Source organism: Hyperolius riggenbachi, chromosome 10 (assembly GCF_040937935.1).
Source record: "Hyperolius riggenbachi isolate aHypRig1 chromosome 10, aHypRig1.pri, whole genome shotgun sequence".
Taxonomy (NCBI): Eukaryota; Metazoa; Chordata; class Amphibia; order Anura; family Hyperoliidae; genus Hyperolius; species Hyperolius riggenbachi.
This window is the reverse complement of record NC_090655.1, coordinates 47,238,215-47,253,064: the sequence shown is the minus strand read 5'-3', so window position 1 is coordinate 47,253,064 and position 14,850 is coordinate 47,238,215. Positions and strand designations below refer to the sequence as shown.

Genomic DNA, 14,850 nt, shown 5'->3' with positions numbered 1-14,850 from the left:
AGAAGAAGAAGAACCAGGTGAAGAAAAAGAAGAAGAAGAACCAGGTGAAGAAAAAGAAGAATAACCAGGTGAAGAAGAAGAAGAACCAGGGGGTGAAGAATAAGAACGAGGTGAAGAAGAAGAAGAAGAACCAGATGAAGAAGAAGAAGAAGAAGAAAAAACAGGTGAAGAAGAACCAGATGATAATGAAGAAGAAGAACCAGATGATGAAAAAAAAGAAGAACCAGATTATGATTAAGAAGAAGATGAAGAAGAACCAGGTGAAGAAGAAGATGAAGATGATGGTGATGAGAAAGAAGATGGTAAAAAAGAAAAAGAAGAAGGTGAAGATGGTGAAGAATAAACAAGCAAATGCAGAAAAAAAGTTTTCCATCAATTTTTTTTATTACACCTATTTAATTGTGATTTCCCTTTAAAAAAAGATTGCTTTAAGGCCATCCGAATTTGTGATCACGAATATTACCCGAATTTAATTAGTGATCACGACTCGAATTAGAATCGAATTCTATGATCGTGATCACAGCCGAATCCGAATTTGACCTGGACCCGAATTCGAATGTACTCAAATCGAATTTGGGTACAATTGAGCAACCCTGGTGGTTGGTGTCAGAAGGCCTTAGGCACTGGAAAGTACAAATCCGGCCCTGCACAGTTTGCGTGGAGAAAGTCACAACATGACAAGTATCTACACTATGTACACAAAATAATGCTATATTATACTGGAAGCAGGAGAAAGACCTCAATCACCTTCTCCCAAGTACATTAAAAGGTTCATAGTATGGAAATAGTTGAGTCTGAGGAGCGGGTGAAAAGTGTTCCTTCTTATGGTCCAAAAGCTGATCTGTATAAATGGGCATTCCAAGCCAAATTCTCGGAAATGGAGACTCAATGTCAGAAGATGGCTTCACACAGAAGTGAAATATTAGTTTTGGTGAATTCTACCTGTAAGATGGCATTAAACCTCATCTTCATATTCTGATATTATTACGTATTGGGCAAGAAACATCAGCACAGAGAACTGCAGCTCAGCAGGAGATAATATACATTGTCCTCAGTCAGCCCGGGTAAATATTCCCTCAGACGAAGGTGACAGAAAACTACAGGATGTATGTTAACTGAATGTGGCCTGCTCCTTCTCAGCTAGGCTGGCCCACCATAGCCCAGATCTGGGTTCTGCAGTGTGAAGGATCTGGTTTTTGGGCATCTGAGTCTGACAGGAGGACATATTCCAATTCCATATGGTGTCCAGCTTGTTGCATTCTCATAGGCCAAGGAGGTCAAACGCTTCATGCAGGTCTTCCATGTCATAGGGGGGCTGAAATACAGGAGAGAAATACAGTATGAATAGAGACATGGGGGGGCTCTGATGAAGCAGGTGAGCCTGCAAAACATGTAAGGCGCTAACGGTGGGGCGGCAGACGTCAACACTTCTTATCCACTGACTGGTAGGACTTTTACAATTGTTTGTCATATTGTTTCAGCATGGTTGTCATTAGCGAGATGGGTGCAGCTACCAACCTTGCAGCATTGGCAGGGGCATATCTGGGTAATATAGCATCTATGGCAAACACTGAAATTGCGCGCCTGTGCCCTCTTCCCCTCTACAAACAGCATCCTTTCACGCATACATGTGTTATGGTTGACTGTGTTTTTTTTACTCAGGCTACTGAAGTTACTTTTTTGGAAATATCTCTATTCCCTCTATTTTCAAACACTAAGCCAAGGGTGCCCTACATACATGAATTAAGTTGCCATGTTCCCCAGATAACAGAATTAATCTGATCTGAGTCTGAGTGAAGGGTAGTTATGGGGGCAGGCATGGCAGCGTAGCACAGGAGCAGGCATGGGAGGTGCACCAGGGGTAGGCATAGAGGCGCAGCATAGGAGCAGGCATGGGGGGTGCAGCAGGGGCAGACATGGTGGCGCAGCACAGGAGCAGGCATGGGGGGGTGCAGCAGGTGTAGGCATGGGGGTGCAGCACAGGTGCACGCCTCTAGATACGCCTCTGAGCATTGATTGTTTTTCTTCATTTTGGATTTGAATCTGCTGCCAGCAGTTTATTTATTTGTATTCATTTTTTGCATATATACATCATATACTGTATATACTTTTTTTTTGCACAATGACACTTTTCTTGTTGCCCACATGAAATATTTTGGGGTGTATTCATTTTTGCACTTTTGCACATACCATAATTTAAATGCAAATATTTGCAAAAAAACCCCAAACAAACAAAAACCCCAAAAAACAAAAAAACTATTTTTTTTTTCATTTTCCTCAGTTTCTTATCACTGCGTGTAAATATAAATATATTTTTGTTTTCTGTTTCGGCAAGTGCATATATTTTATTAAGAGTGTGCGCATTTAATTATTCAATAACACATTTCTGCATGCAGCGTACATTTCATCATTTTGTATTTCTTTCATATTCCAAACAATTGCAAATCACATTCTACATTGGGCTGCTCATGTGTATTATATAATTTTTCCTGCCTGATAGTCATTCATTATTGGCTATCGACAAATGTATGGGCAAATGTATGTATAAATATGAACACCAGGAACGATCAGAAATTGTTCTTTTGATGTATGGAAGTATCCTAAAATAAAATAAAATCTTAAAAACAAGTACAGGGCAGGGGGATATAGATCAGTGATGATTACTAGTCAGATTTATTTAGAGGTATTGCAGGGCTTAATGGCTTAGTCAGTTCAAATAAAAGCAATTGTTCTCAATCTAATTGAACTTCTTGCTTTCTCGTGCTAATTGATTCTGTTAGAAACATTGGCTACTAAACTACTGTGTATGTGTAAACATCCTGGGATCTCCTTTGGTTTTGAAACAGGGATCTGCATGAAGTTTAAATTAGTGTTTAACCCTCCTGGCGGTCTATTAGAAACCGCCAGGGGGCAGCGCAGCACTGTTTTTAATTTTATTTTTTTTTAAATCATGTAGCGAGCCTAGGGCCAGGCAGCACACGGGGTCTGGGGGGGGGGGGGGGGGGGATGCAGCGCGGCAATCGGCGGGTGGCGACGGTGATCGGGCAGTACACGCAGCTAGCAAAGTGCTAGCTGCGTGTACCAAAAAAAAATTATGCGAAACGGCCCAGCAGAGCCTGAGAAATCCTCCGGCACGGCATAGCCCTCGGGCTTACCACCAGGAAGGTTAAACTGTGACTGTTTCTGACCTTCTGTAACTTTGAGTCCCCCTCTCCCAACCCCCACACACTGAGCAGGAATGGTGAGGAACAGGCACACTTGCCCACTGAACACCAATGATGGCCAGGTGCAGTGGTAACTGCACTTTGGTTGGGGGCTTAATTCGCAACATGTTGGGGTATTTTTTTGTATCTATAATGCCCACTGATACCAGTGATGATACGTGGGGGCAATTGTTGTAGTTTATATGTGGGCTGATTGCTGTGTGCCATATGTGGGGTAATTATTGCATTACAAATCTGTGGGGGTAGGATGGGGGAAGGGGGGCAATGTTTGTTTCAGTCAGCAAAAAGTCTAGTACCGGCCCTGATCTTGTCCTATCACTCACCTCTAGAATACGTCTCAGCTTCCTCGACAATCTGACGGAATTCTCATGTAACCCATCCCAGGCCTCGAACCTCCTCTCGCAGTTTTCCACAAATGTATTCCAGCAGTAGAAGTAGTCTGTGAAATAGACAGATCATATTTTACTATAATCATTTCTGGACAACATTGTTTATTTATTATTTGGCCTTTTGTATTTATTTCATCTAACAGTGGTCTATCTGCAAAGGTGTTTTGGTATTCTGTGCAGTGTGGGTTACTCTCCATTATGACAATAAGGGATTAAGGGAGACATAAATAAATAACTAGGTAGTGTTTAAGGGCTACCTCTAACCACCTGTGAGAAGGCATTACATACTCACCTAATAAGAGGGAAGACTCTGGATCAAGGCAGTTTCTATGCTAAATTGCACCCAGGGCAAGGGTGTAAATATTGCACCCCCACCCTATGGACTCGAAAAAGTTATTTACAATGCAGTATTTAGTCCCCCTGTATAGGTGGCCAGGCATAGGTGCTCCCAATAAAGGTAGCAGGGAATAGGTGCCCCCAGTATATGTAGCCATGCATAAGTGCCCCCAGTATATGTAGTCAGGCATAGGTGCACCCAGTATAGGTTAGCCAGGCATAGGTGCCCCCAGTATAGGTTAGCCAGGCACATAGAGGACCGGGAAGGCTCAAAGAGATCCAGAGCAGCCCTGTCTCTAGGGGCGGGCAAACGGGTATCCGGCCAGGGTGTAGTGATGGAGGCGGGAGGGGTGCAGTGATGGAAGGCTGTCTGACTGCAACGACGCTTACTCTCACTACTTCCTGCTAATCAGTCTGCATTACAGGCAGAGGAGCCTGGCAGGAAGTGAACTTCGCTTGGAGCCTGGAAGGCGAGTTTTTTTGCGATGAGGCTTGCTGCGCTATAACGCTTCAGTGGAGGCGGAGCACGTGGGGGGCCCAAGGAGAGGGTAAGAAGAGTTGGGTACCCCTCCCAACAGCTAAGTTCCAGTGTTCCCAAGGCTCCCCCATCCATAACTGTTCCCCCCCTCCCTCACTACACCCTGGACGGACACCTGCTTTTCCCGCCCCTAGAAACAGGGCTGCTTTGGATCCCTTTGAGCCTTCCTGGTTCTCTCTGTGCCCCCACCGGACCACCTGTTCCAGCGTCCAACTAATTTCAACAAAGCCTTCAGGTCCTTTTGGAAGGATACAGAAGTACTCTGAGTACTTCCAAAAACAAGCGGCTCCATACTAGTGTGTGCGCACTACAGAGACCTGAGTACTTCCATAGCCTTCCGAGGAGACCCAAAGATACTGCCGGTGGGACGTTTGAATAGTGGCCTGGCAGGAGAATGAGGGGATGAAGAGAGGACCAGGAATGCTCTAAGGAATCCAGAGACCCCCCTCTTCTTAGGTGAATATGTAACACCCCCCTCCCCCAGTGGTTACTGGTATCCTTTCAGTAGTGCTGCTTGTCATGTGTCATTACTGTTCAATGATCATGTGACCTGATGAAGAATACTTTTGTTTACCTTTGTAGCTCATCACTGCTAGTCGCACCCCAGCCTTCTTCAGCCTCCTTAGCCCCTCTGGCTCTGAGTTGCGATCTTCGCAGAAGTAAAGCCTCGCAGAGAAAATGCGTAGGCTGAGGTTGGGGTGGCTGCGCAGGAACTCGGTTGTGCGTTTGGCGCAGTCCCAGCAGGGACTCCACGAGCTGAACCAGGTCACTCGGAGGGTTCTGTGGGGGTCGTGTCCCAACCAGATGGCCAAGTACCGCAGGAACAGCATCTCTGCATGGCAACCACTTCGATTCCGCAGATAGCCAAAATCCATGGCGCTAGAAACTGAGCTGTAACGCCGCTTGACAATGTAGCACAGATAAGTCTCATGGCGGCCCCGTGCCCAGCGCATGTTCTTATAGTGATAGAGGAACTTGCTGCGTTTCAGGAGGAGGCTGGAGGCAAAACAAGAAACACCATCATTTTCTAGGGTGAGGGAACAACTGGTTTTGTTGATAAAGTTTTTAAGGGTTTGAATATTTTGAATATTCAATATGCATTGTGGGAAACCACAGTTGATCACTTAAAGAGGAACTCCAGTGAAAATAATGTAATAAAAAAGTGCTTAATTTTTAAAATAATTATGTATAAATGATTTAGTCAGTGCTTGCCCATTGTAAAATATTTTAAATCCCTGATTTATATTCTGACATTTATCACATGGTGACATTTTTACTGCTGGCAAGTGATGTAGCTGCTGCTTGCTCTTTTGGCAGTTGAAAACAGCTGTAAACAGCTATTTCCCACAATGCAACAGGGTTCACAGACAGGAAACTGCCAAGAGTAGGTACTCAGAATTTCTTTGTGGGAGGGGTGTCACCGCAATATCAGCCATACAGCGCCCCCTGGTGGTCTGTTTGTGAAAAGGAATAGATTTCTCATGTAAAACGGGGTATCAGCTACTGATTGGGAGAAAGTGCAATTCTTGTTCGGAGTTTCTCTTTAAAGAGGAACTGTAGGGAAAATAACATAATGAATAAAATTGCTTAATTTTTTTTACGATATTCATTTAGGGCTTTTTCACATGAAGGACGCTTTCGGGATTTTTTAAGCGCGGGCGATTTTGAAAATCGCCCTAAAAGCGCTTGTGCAATGATTCCCTATGACAGTGTTCACATCTGAGCAGTTTGATTCCAATCTGCTCACCAAAGCGCTGCCTGTACCATTTTCAGGGCGATTTGCCTATAATGGCAGGTATAGGGAAATCGCGAAACGTTTAAAAAAACGCTTTGTATAGCGATTTCCAGAGTTCACTTATTGACTGATGTCAGGAAGTGAAAAAAACAAATCTCTCTGCAAAAGCGCTTAGAAAAGCGCTGTAAAAAAAAAACTACAGCGCAGGTAAGTGCTGGGTGGCGCTAAAACAAAATAAAATGGCCCACAAAATCGCAATACGCTGGCGTCAGCTATTGCGATTTATGTGAACAAGGCCTACTAGATTGTTTTATCAATGTTTGCACGTTGTAGAATCTTCCTCTCCCTGATTTATATTCTGAAATGTATCACTGGTGGTGACATCTTTGCTGCTGGCAGGTGATGTATGCGCATAGAACTCTCAGCAAACCAACATTCGGCAGAGGGAGATGCTGCTTGCTTGGCTGTTGGAAAAAGCCATTGTTTCCCACAATGCAACAAGGTTCACAGACAGCAAACTGTCAGGACCATGGTCATGACATCACACTGTGGGAGGAGTTTCACTACAACATCAGCTGGGGTTCCCCCGAAAAAATTGTTCCACTATTACTTTTTTTTAATAAACATATATGATTGTATTCCCAAGGCTCAATTGAGAAGTACTGTAAGAGATATTAATGCTAGAAATTTAGACTAGTCGTTCTTCAGGTTACAATAATTGTTGTACTGTTTTCTTAGCTAATTTTTGTGGGGTTTTTTCTTGCGTTTCGCCAATCTGAAATATGGTACCTAGGGATGGTTTTCAGTTGGTTTAGGGATTGTAACTGAAACGAAGTGATGCACAAAGCATGTATCTGACACCTCACACAAATGCCAGGCAGGCCTGTGATTGGTCGATATGAGGAGGATGGGATCGATGGGGATAGCCATTAGTGTAAGCAAGTCTGAGAAGGGGCAGTATAGGAAGGAACACAAGGAAACTAAATTTCTCCTCTCCTGTTGGCTGGCTCTGTGCCAATTTGGGATTTTGCAAACACATTTTCTAAATAATTAGAAGGTATTTGCAATAATTCAGCTGTAATTTAGCAACTGTGGTTCTGGGTCACGATGGCCTATCTTGGTATCTCTATCTCTCTCTAACTAGCTAGCTAGCTATCAATCTATGGTTTTCTGCATACTGATATTGAACAGAAAAGCATTAACCTCTAGCCAACCGCGTCACACCGATGGGTGTGGCCGCGGCGGCAGCCCCAGGACCGCCTAACGCCGATCAGCGTAAAGTCCTGGGGCTCTGTTTTGCAGAAGATTACGTGCAGGCTGCACGCGCATGTCCTGCTTGGTGGGCGGAGCAGAGCTCCGCCTTCAGTCCCCGAGAGACAGTTAGACGGCGAATTCGCCGTCTAATCACTGGTACAGCGCTGCGAACAGCGTGTGACACGGCTGTCCCGTTCAGAGGCACAGGCGTGATCGGCTGTCATAGACTGAAGCCTATGACAGCTGATCACAGGGATTGGCTGGCGGGGGGAGGAAGGGAGGGGGGAATAGAATAGTTCAAAAAAGCACACATATTTTTATTAAAAAAAAGAAAAGACAAATAAACAAAAAACAAACAAACATCGGGGGGGGGGGGGGGGCAATCAGACCCCACCAACAGGAAGCTCTGTTGGTGGGGAGAAAAGGAGGGGCGGGGGGGGAGGGGCTCACTAGTGTGCTGTGTTGTGTGGCCCTGCAGTGTGGCCTTAAAGCTGCAGTAGCCAATTTCTCAAAAAATGGCCTGGACTTTGGGGGGGGGGGGGGGGAGGGGGGGGGGGTTAATACTGCAGTCCTCAAGAGGTTAAGATGAAATGGGGCCCAAGGCAGGATATCAGTTTTTGCTCACTGCTGACGATCACCTGGCTTTTGTAGTAAGATTTGGTGGAGGCTAGCATCCACCAGGCCCCTAGACTCTCTCCATGCCCTAGGCGACTGCCTGGAGTTGCCTTGTGGATGATCCGGCTCTGCTACTGACATATAAATACATGCATGGAAATGTATTCATTATATTTTTTACATTAATTTTGTAAACTAGAAACACAAGAAATCTTACAAATGAATACTTTAGTTTTGACTTACAGCTGCTGTCTGTAGCATTGCAGGCGTTGGTTGGGAGCACGCTCTGTAGAAGCGCACTCCTGAAGAATGCATGCAATTCTGCTCAGTGTGCTTCCAGCCTCAGTTATATTGGGGCTGAATCACAAAGGGGTTTCTGCTTAATTATCTCACTTTACTTGTTAAAGCGGACCTGAACTCAGAACTTCCTCTCTACTCTAAAAGATAAGCAACAACATAACAACCTTTAAAGAAAAATCATTTCTTTGTTGCAGCAGTAAATCTGCAGTGTGTCTACTTCCTGCTTTCATGGCAGCAGACATAGGGTTAACATCCTGTGTTTAAAAATTAGCTTATCTGGCAGTCAACTGACACGGGGGAGAGATCAAATTACAACTAGTGATTAGTCACAGATGAGGGGGAATTAAACAGGCTTAACTCTCTAAATACAAACAGGGTGCGTTTCTATATGTTTTCCTTCTCTCCTGTGCAAGAGTTCAGGTTAGCTCTCCTTAAAGGGGAACTGAAGAGAAAGGTATATGGAGGCTGTCATGTTTATTTCCTTTTAAGCAATACCAGTTGCCTGGCAGCCCTGCTGATCCTCTACCTCTAATACTATTAGCCATAACCCCTGAACAAGCATGCAGCAGATCAGGTGTTTCAGACTTTAAAGTCAAGTCTGACAAGACTAGCTGCATGCTTGTTTCTGGTGTTATTCAGATACTACTGGAGAGAAATAGACCAGCAGGGTTGCCAGGCAACTGGTATTGATTAAAAGGAAATAAACATGACAGCCTCCATATACCTCTCTCTTCAGTTCCCCTTTAAAGTGGATCGAGATGACCTTTTACTTATTGCATAATTGTGTTCCTTTCATATAGTTTATAGGGCATTCCTCAAGCCAAATATTTTTTTCTTTTATTTTAATACTCTAATTCCCTATAAACTAAACAAGCCTCACCCACAGCTTGTCCAGGGCTCATGGGAGCTCAGTCTGGGCAGGAGGACAGGGAGGTGTTACTAGCCAGAGAGTTCAGAGGCAGAGGGGAGGAGGAAGGAGGAGGGGGGGGGGGTGAATTTTTCACAGGCTGAGAGCTGGAGATGCAGATCAGCTTGCCTGGATGTAATGTGACAAACAGAACATGGCTGCCCTCATTGTATCACAGGAATAAATAATCATAAACTGTTGAAGCCGTTTGCAGCTAGATTTGCTGTGTAAACTATCTAAACTTTAGATAAGATATATAGACAAGTTACTTGTTATAGTTAGTTTTTCATCTCGGATCAGCTTTAAAGGGACCAGAGGGTTTGGTCGGAAATGGGTTAATATTTAAGTTAATATTAAATCTCTATGCAATTCCATTAACTGTCATTTTTTAAAATAATTTAAACACGGTACGAGGAGTGATGAGCACGCATTTCACATAATCGTAATTTCATATGATAATTCACAATCAGATGCAAAATCCTAATGCAAAATTTTGGGAAAAAATTTAATGAATTGTGTATGTAAATGTTATTAGAACATGTCATTTTGCATTTTCGCATGTGTGGGGGGCTTTGCTATTAACCACTTGCCGACCAGTGGATTTCGGTCTGATCTGTGCTGCGTAGGCTCTCCAGCCCGCAGCACAGATCAGGATAGAGCCAGGGCGATCAGACTTACCCCCTTTTTTCCCCACTCTCTGCGCTTTGTGGGGGGGTCTCTTCAAAGCCCCCCTCCGCAGCGTTTTCGGCTCTCCGTCCCTCTCCCTCTCCCTCCCTCTCTGAGCTATCCGTCCTGCACATTGTAGGATAGGCTTCAGCCTATCAAATGACGGCGATCCCCGGCCAATCAGGGGCCGGGGATCGCCGAATATGCCTTACGGCGCTGCTGCGCAGCAGCGCCGTATGATGTAAACAGCGGGGATTTCTTCCCCGCATGTTTACATTTTGCCGGCGAGCCGCGATCGGCGGCTCTCCGGCTGTTCACGGAGACAGCCTCCGTAAACGGACATGGAAACCGCAGACGACCAGTTTACGCCAATCGGCATTAGCTGGTCGTCAAGAGGTTAACCGCTAAAGTCAGCACGCAATTACGTGAAACTTACGCAAAATTATGAACGGCTTAAATGAAATCAATTGAATTTCCGAATCGTAATCGCATATGGCCATAACTGTGAAAATGTAAGCAAAAGGTTGCGTAATTGTAACCGGCAAATTACAATCATCGCTATACATTAGTGAGTTGGAGTCAATTATCACTAATGGCCTTTTAAAGGGAATCTGAAGTGAAAATAAATGTATTATATAATGAATTGTATGTGTAGTCCGGCTAAGAAATAGAACATTAGTGGCACAGATAGGAGTATCATATTGTTTCCAGTACAGGAAGAGTTAAGAAACTAGACTTGTTTTCTATGCAAAAGAGCTTCTCTGAGCTCTCTGACTACTTCAGCTAGAGAGCAGTGCTATTTTCTGAAGCACTTTATACATCAAAGACACAGTGAAAAAATACTTCAGATAAGATTTTACTGCAGGGAAGTTCAAAAGGTCATTGGCTCTGCTCTGTTTTGTTTAAAATGCAGAGTGTAGTTTGTAGACTGCAAATATTAGAGAATGATGCAATGTTATTAAAAAAAAGCTATATAACTGAAAATAAAAATACGAGACTCTTTTCTTTGCTGCTAATGTTCTATTCATTATCCAAACTACATATACAATTCATTATTTCATAAGTTTTTTTTTTTGCTTTAGTGTCACTTTAAATAGCCAAAATGAAAATACATAAAACACACCAGCGGCTACATCATTTTATCACTTAACGTTTTGTCACACTAGAAAAATTCCAGCGTTTGGATGGATATATTGTAAATAAGATTTTCAGACCCGGTCCAATTCCCTCTTTTCTCCTAAGTTTTCTCCTAGGTTATATTTCACATCTTATCAATAAAATACCCTTTAAGCCACCAGTAGGGATGAGCGTAATGACCTAATTACGAATTTCCGAAATTTCGCGAAATTACTACAATTACGATTTTAGCAGTAATCGAAATTTCGTAATTTTCGCAAATTACGCAAATTTTCGTAATTACGATTACGAAATTTAGTATTGTAAAGTTTGCAAAGGTTTCTATCCCTCTAGATGCCTTCATAATCGAAATTTCACTCCCGTAATGACGAATTTCGTGTCTCCAACCGAAATTTTACTGTTTCAGGTTTGTAAGGGTTTCTATCCCTCTAGATGCCTAAAATGAATAGCACAGCCAGCCAGTCCTCCTCCTCCTCCTCCTCCTCCTCCTCCTCCTCCTCCTCCTCCTCCTCCTCCTCCTCCTCCTCCTCCTCCTCCTCCTCCTCCTCCTCCTCCTCCTCCTCCTCCTCCTCCTCCTCCTCCTCCTCCTCCTCCTCCTCCTCCTCCTCCTCCTCCTCCTCCTCCTCCTCCTCTCTCTCTCTCTCTCTCCAGAGATCTGTAGTACTTCAAAACCATACTCACATTCATGACATGTCCAGGGATCAAACCCAGGCCAACCACATGGAAGACAGCTATGCTCACCACCATACCACCAAACACACACTAAATAGACTGCTAACCTAAATCTTACTTGTAGACAGTCATATGAGACACATGCTGGGTGCAGGGCTTTGTGATTGGACCATGCGATAGAGTGAGGTGCAAAAATGAAATCATGCCTAGCAGAGGATGGTTTCACAGTGCTAAATGCTAGGCTGGCTGTGGTGCAATTGGTTAGTGTGTCTGGCTGGTAACAGCAAGGTTACAGGTTCAATTCCATCCAGGCATGTCTTTTCCTTTTGCGTTCAACAGTTGTCCAAACAGAGCCAACAGAGCCCCAGATAGCCATGTAGAGTTAGGTCACAGCTAGCCTGGCTGTGGTGCAATTGGTTAGTGCGTCTGGCTAGTAACAGCAAGGTTACAGGTTCGATTCCATCCAGGCATGTCTTTTCCTTTTGCGTTCAACAGTTGTCCAAACAGAGTCAACAGAGCCCCAGATAGCCATGTAGAGTTAGGTCACAGCTAGCCTGGCTGTGGTGCAATTGGTTAGTGCGTCTGGCTAGTAACAGCAAGGTTACAGGTTCAATTCCATCCAGGCATGTCTTTTCCTTTTGCGTTCAACAGTTGTCCAAACAGAGCCAACAGAGCCCCAGATAGCCATGTAGAGTTAGGTCACAGCTAGCCTGGCTGTGGTGCAATTGGTTAGTGTGTCTGGCTGGTAACAGCAAGGTTTGATTCCATCCAGGCATGTCTTTTCCTTTTGCGTGCGCGCGCTGCGCCATTGAACCCCATGGGGTATTTTGCGTGCGTAAAACTTTACGCATGCAAAACTTTGTGCTCGGTGTTTGGACAACTGTTGAACTCAAAAGGAAAAGACATGCCTGGATGGAATCGAACCTGTAACCTTGCTGTTACCAGCCAGACACACTAACCAATTGCACCACAGCCAGGCTAGCTGTGACCTAACTCTACATGGCTATCTGGGGCTCTGTTGGCTCTGTTTGGACAACTGTTGAACGCAAAAGGAAAAGACATGCCTGGATGGAATTGAACCTGTAACCTTGCTGTTACCAGCCAGACGCACTAACCAATTGCACCACAGCCAGCCTAGCATTTAGCATTGTGAAACCATCCTCTGCTAGGCATGATTTCATTTTTGCACCTCACTCTATCGCATGGTCCATGGTCCAATCACAAAGCCCTGCACCCAGCATGTGTCTCATATGACTGTCTACAAGTAAGATTTAGGTTAGCAGTCTATTTAGTGTGTGTTTGGTGGTATGGTGGTGAGCATAGCTGTCTTCCATGTGGTTGGCCTGGGTTTGATCCCTGGACATGTCATGAATGTGAGTATGGTTTTGAAATACTACAAATGAGAGAGAGAGGGAGGGAGGGAGGGAGGGAGGAGGAGGAGGAGGCTGGCTGGCTGGCTGTGCTATTCATTTTAGGCATCTAGAGGGATAGAAACCCTTACAAACCTGAAACAGTAAAATTTCGGTTGGAGACACGAAATTCGTCATTACGGGAGTGAAATTTCGATTACGAAATTGTAAATTACGATTTGAAAATTAATTACGAAATTACGAATTTGGGTCGTAATGTTAAATTTCGCATTCGTAATAAAAGCAGTTCGAAATTTCGAAAATTTCGGCTCATCTCTAGCCACCAGCAATCAAGAAAATACTCTGATTAATTTTGGCAGTACGTTTCCACCTAGTTTTTTGGCACTTTTTGAATTGCAGAGCGCTGAAAAGGTATTTTAAACAGAAGATGAAAATGATCTTCTAGGAGAAAACTCAGGAGAATAAGTGAATTGAATCCAGCCCGTTGTGCTCAACCTATTTCACATGTGAAAGAAATTCACTATTCACTATTAGAAGCTTTCTCGTTTCTTCCAGTCACTGAACCGTAAATCTGTACAAAGATTTAGTATGAGTCAGAAACAAAATAAGGCAGAAAGCATCACAAACAGAGAATTCAACCAAGAGGACTCGATCTATTTTAGTGACTTGTTATGCGCAATAAACAATGAGTAAAAACGAGAGATTGAGTCAGACGGAGACACAGTAAGAGCGGCACACAAGGTAAGAGCCTCACCTGTCCATTTCTGCAGCTTGCAGATGTGGTTCTGAGTAACTTCTCCGCATGCTGCATCATTAAAATACCCCAAAATACGTCACCCTCCCCCCCACCCCCCAATGCCGCGTCATTGTCAACGGTCAAAATATTCAAATCTATACATTGTATACTAATAACTATATTCACACCCCTCGGTTCCTTTGAAAACATCTCTGCACCTTCAGTAGAAAAGAAAATTCATAAAAACACAAAAAATGTATTTAGTCCTCACCAACCAGCTTCATGTTATGCCAAGCTAGTTATACTGACTTGCTTGAGAATTCTTACTTACTAAAAAAAATGTAAGGGCTGGTTCACACGGATGTTTTGCTGGCATTAAACGCAGCGTTTTAAAAGTAAAGTTTTTAGGGATCTACCGCCCTCCCATGCAAGTGAATGGGAGCGTTTGGTACAAGCGTTTGCAGGCAAAGCCTGGCAGTTGGTCCCGGCATCTCATCTCGTCTTGTCTAGAGATAGCCCGAACGGTTCGCATGCGAACGGTTCCAGGCGAACGTTCGGTACTTTTGCGGAAGTTCGATTTGCCCCCATAGTGCGCCATTAGGGTCAACTTTGACCCACTACATCACAGTCACATTGTAGCCAATTAGGCTATGCTCTCTCCTGGACCCACTCCCCCCCTTATAAAAAGCAGGCAGCCCCGGGCTTTACACTCACTCCTGTGCCTGCATTACTTAGTGAAGGGGCAGCTGCTGGCAGACTCTCATAGGGAAATATTAGTTAGGCTCTTGTAGCCTTGTTAGCTTGCTCCTGGCTGATTGTTATTGCTAAGATAGCACTTCTCAACAGCTCTTTTGAGAGCTAATGTTCTCCTGATGTGTTGCCCACTGACACTGCATTATACAGCCTTATCTGTTGCAGCTGAACGTTGGTAATTGTTATTACTGTGCCAGCCAGGGCCTGCCTAACTATCT

At 44.1% G+C, this 14,850-nt stretch overlaps 1 protein-coding gene across 1 annotated transcript; it reads right to left on the bottom strand.

The window, feature by feature from the left end:
* Nucleotides 1-442: 442 nt before the first annotated feature.
* LOC137533943 (single-stranded DNA cytosine deaminase-like) lies at nt 443-13,909 on the bottom strand. Its single transcript, XM_068255262.1, has 4 exons — nt 13,898-13,909; nt 5,062-5,483; nt 3,548-3,663; nt 443-1,315 (listed from the first exon to the last, which is right to left on the bottom strand). Exons 1-4 carry the CDS (start codon nt 13,903-13,905, stop codon nt 1,262-1,264), a joined length of 600 nt encoding a protein of 199 aa, XP_068111363.1. The 5' UTR covers nt 13,906-13,909; the 3' UTR covers nt 443-1,261.
* Between the last annotated feature and the right edge of the window lie 941 nt (nt 13,910-14,850).

Excerpts from the sequence above, each read along its gene's own strand:
- LOC137533943 (XM_068255262.1), bottom strand. Across the intron at positions 3,664-5,061 it reads AGCAGTGATGAGCTACAAAG|ACTACTTCTACTGCTGGAAT; the intron begins GTAAACAAAAGT and ends TCTATTTCACAG. Across the intron at positions 1,316-3,547 it reads AGCTGAGACGTATTCTAGAG|CCCCCCTATGACATGGAAGA; the intron begins GTGAGTGATAGG and ends CCTGTATTTCAG.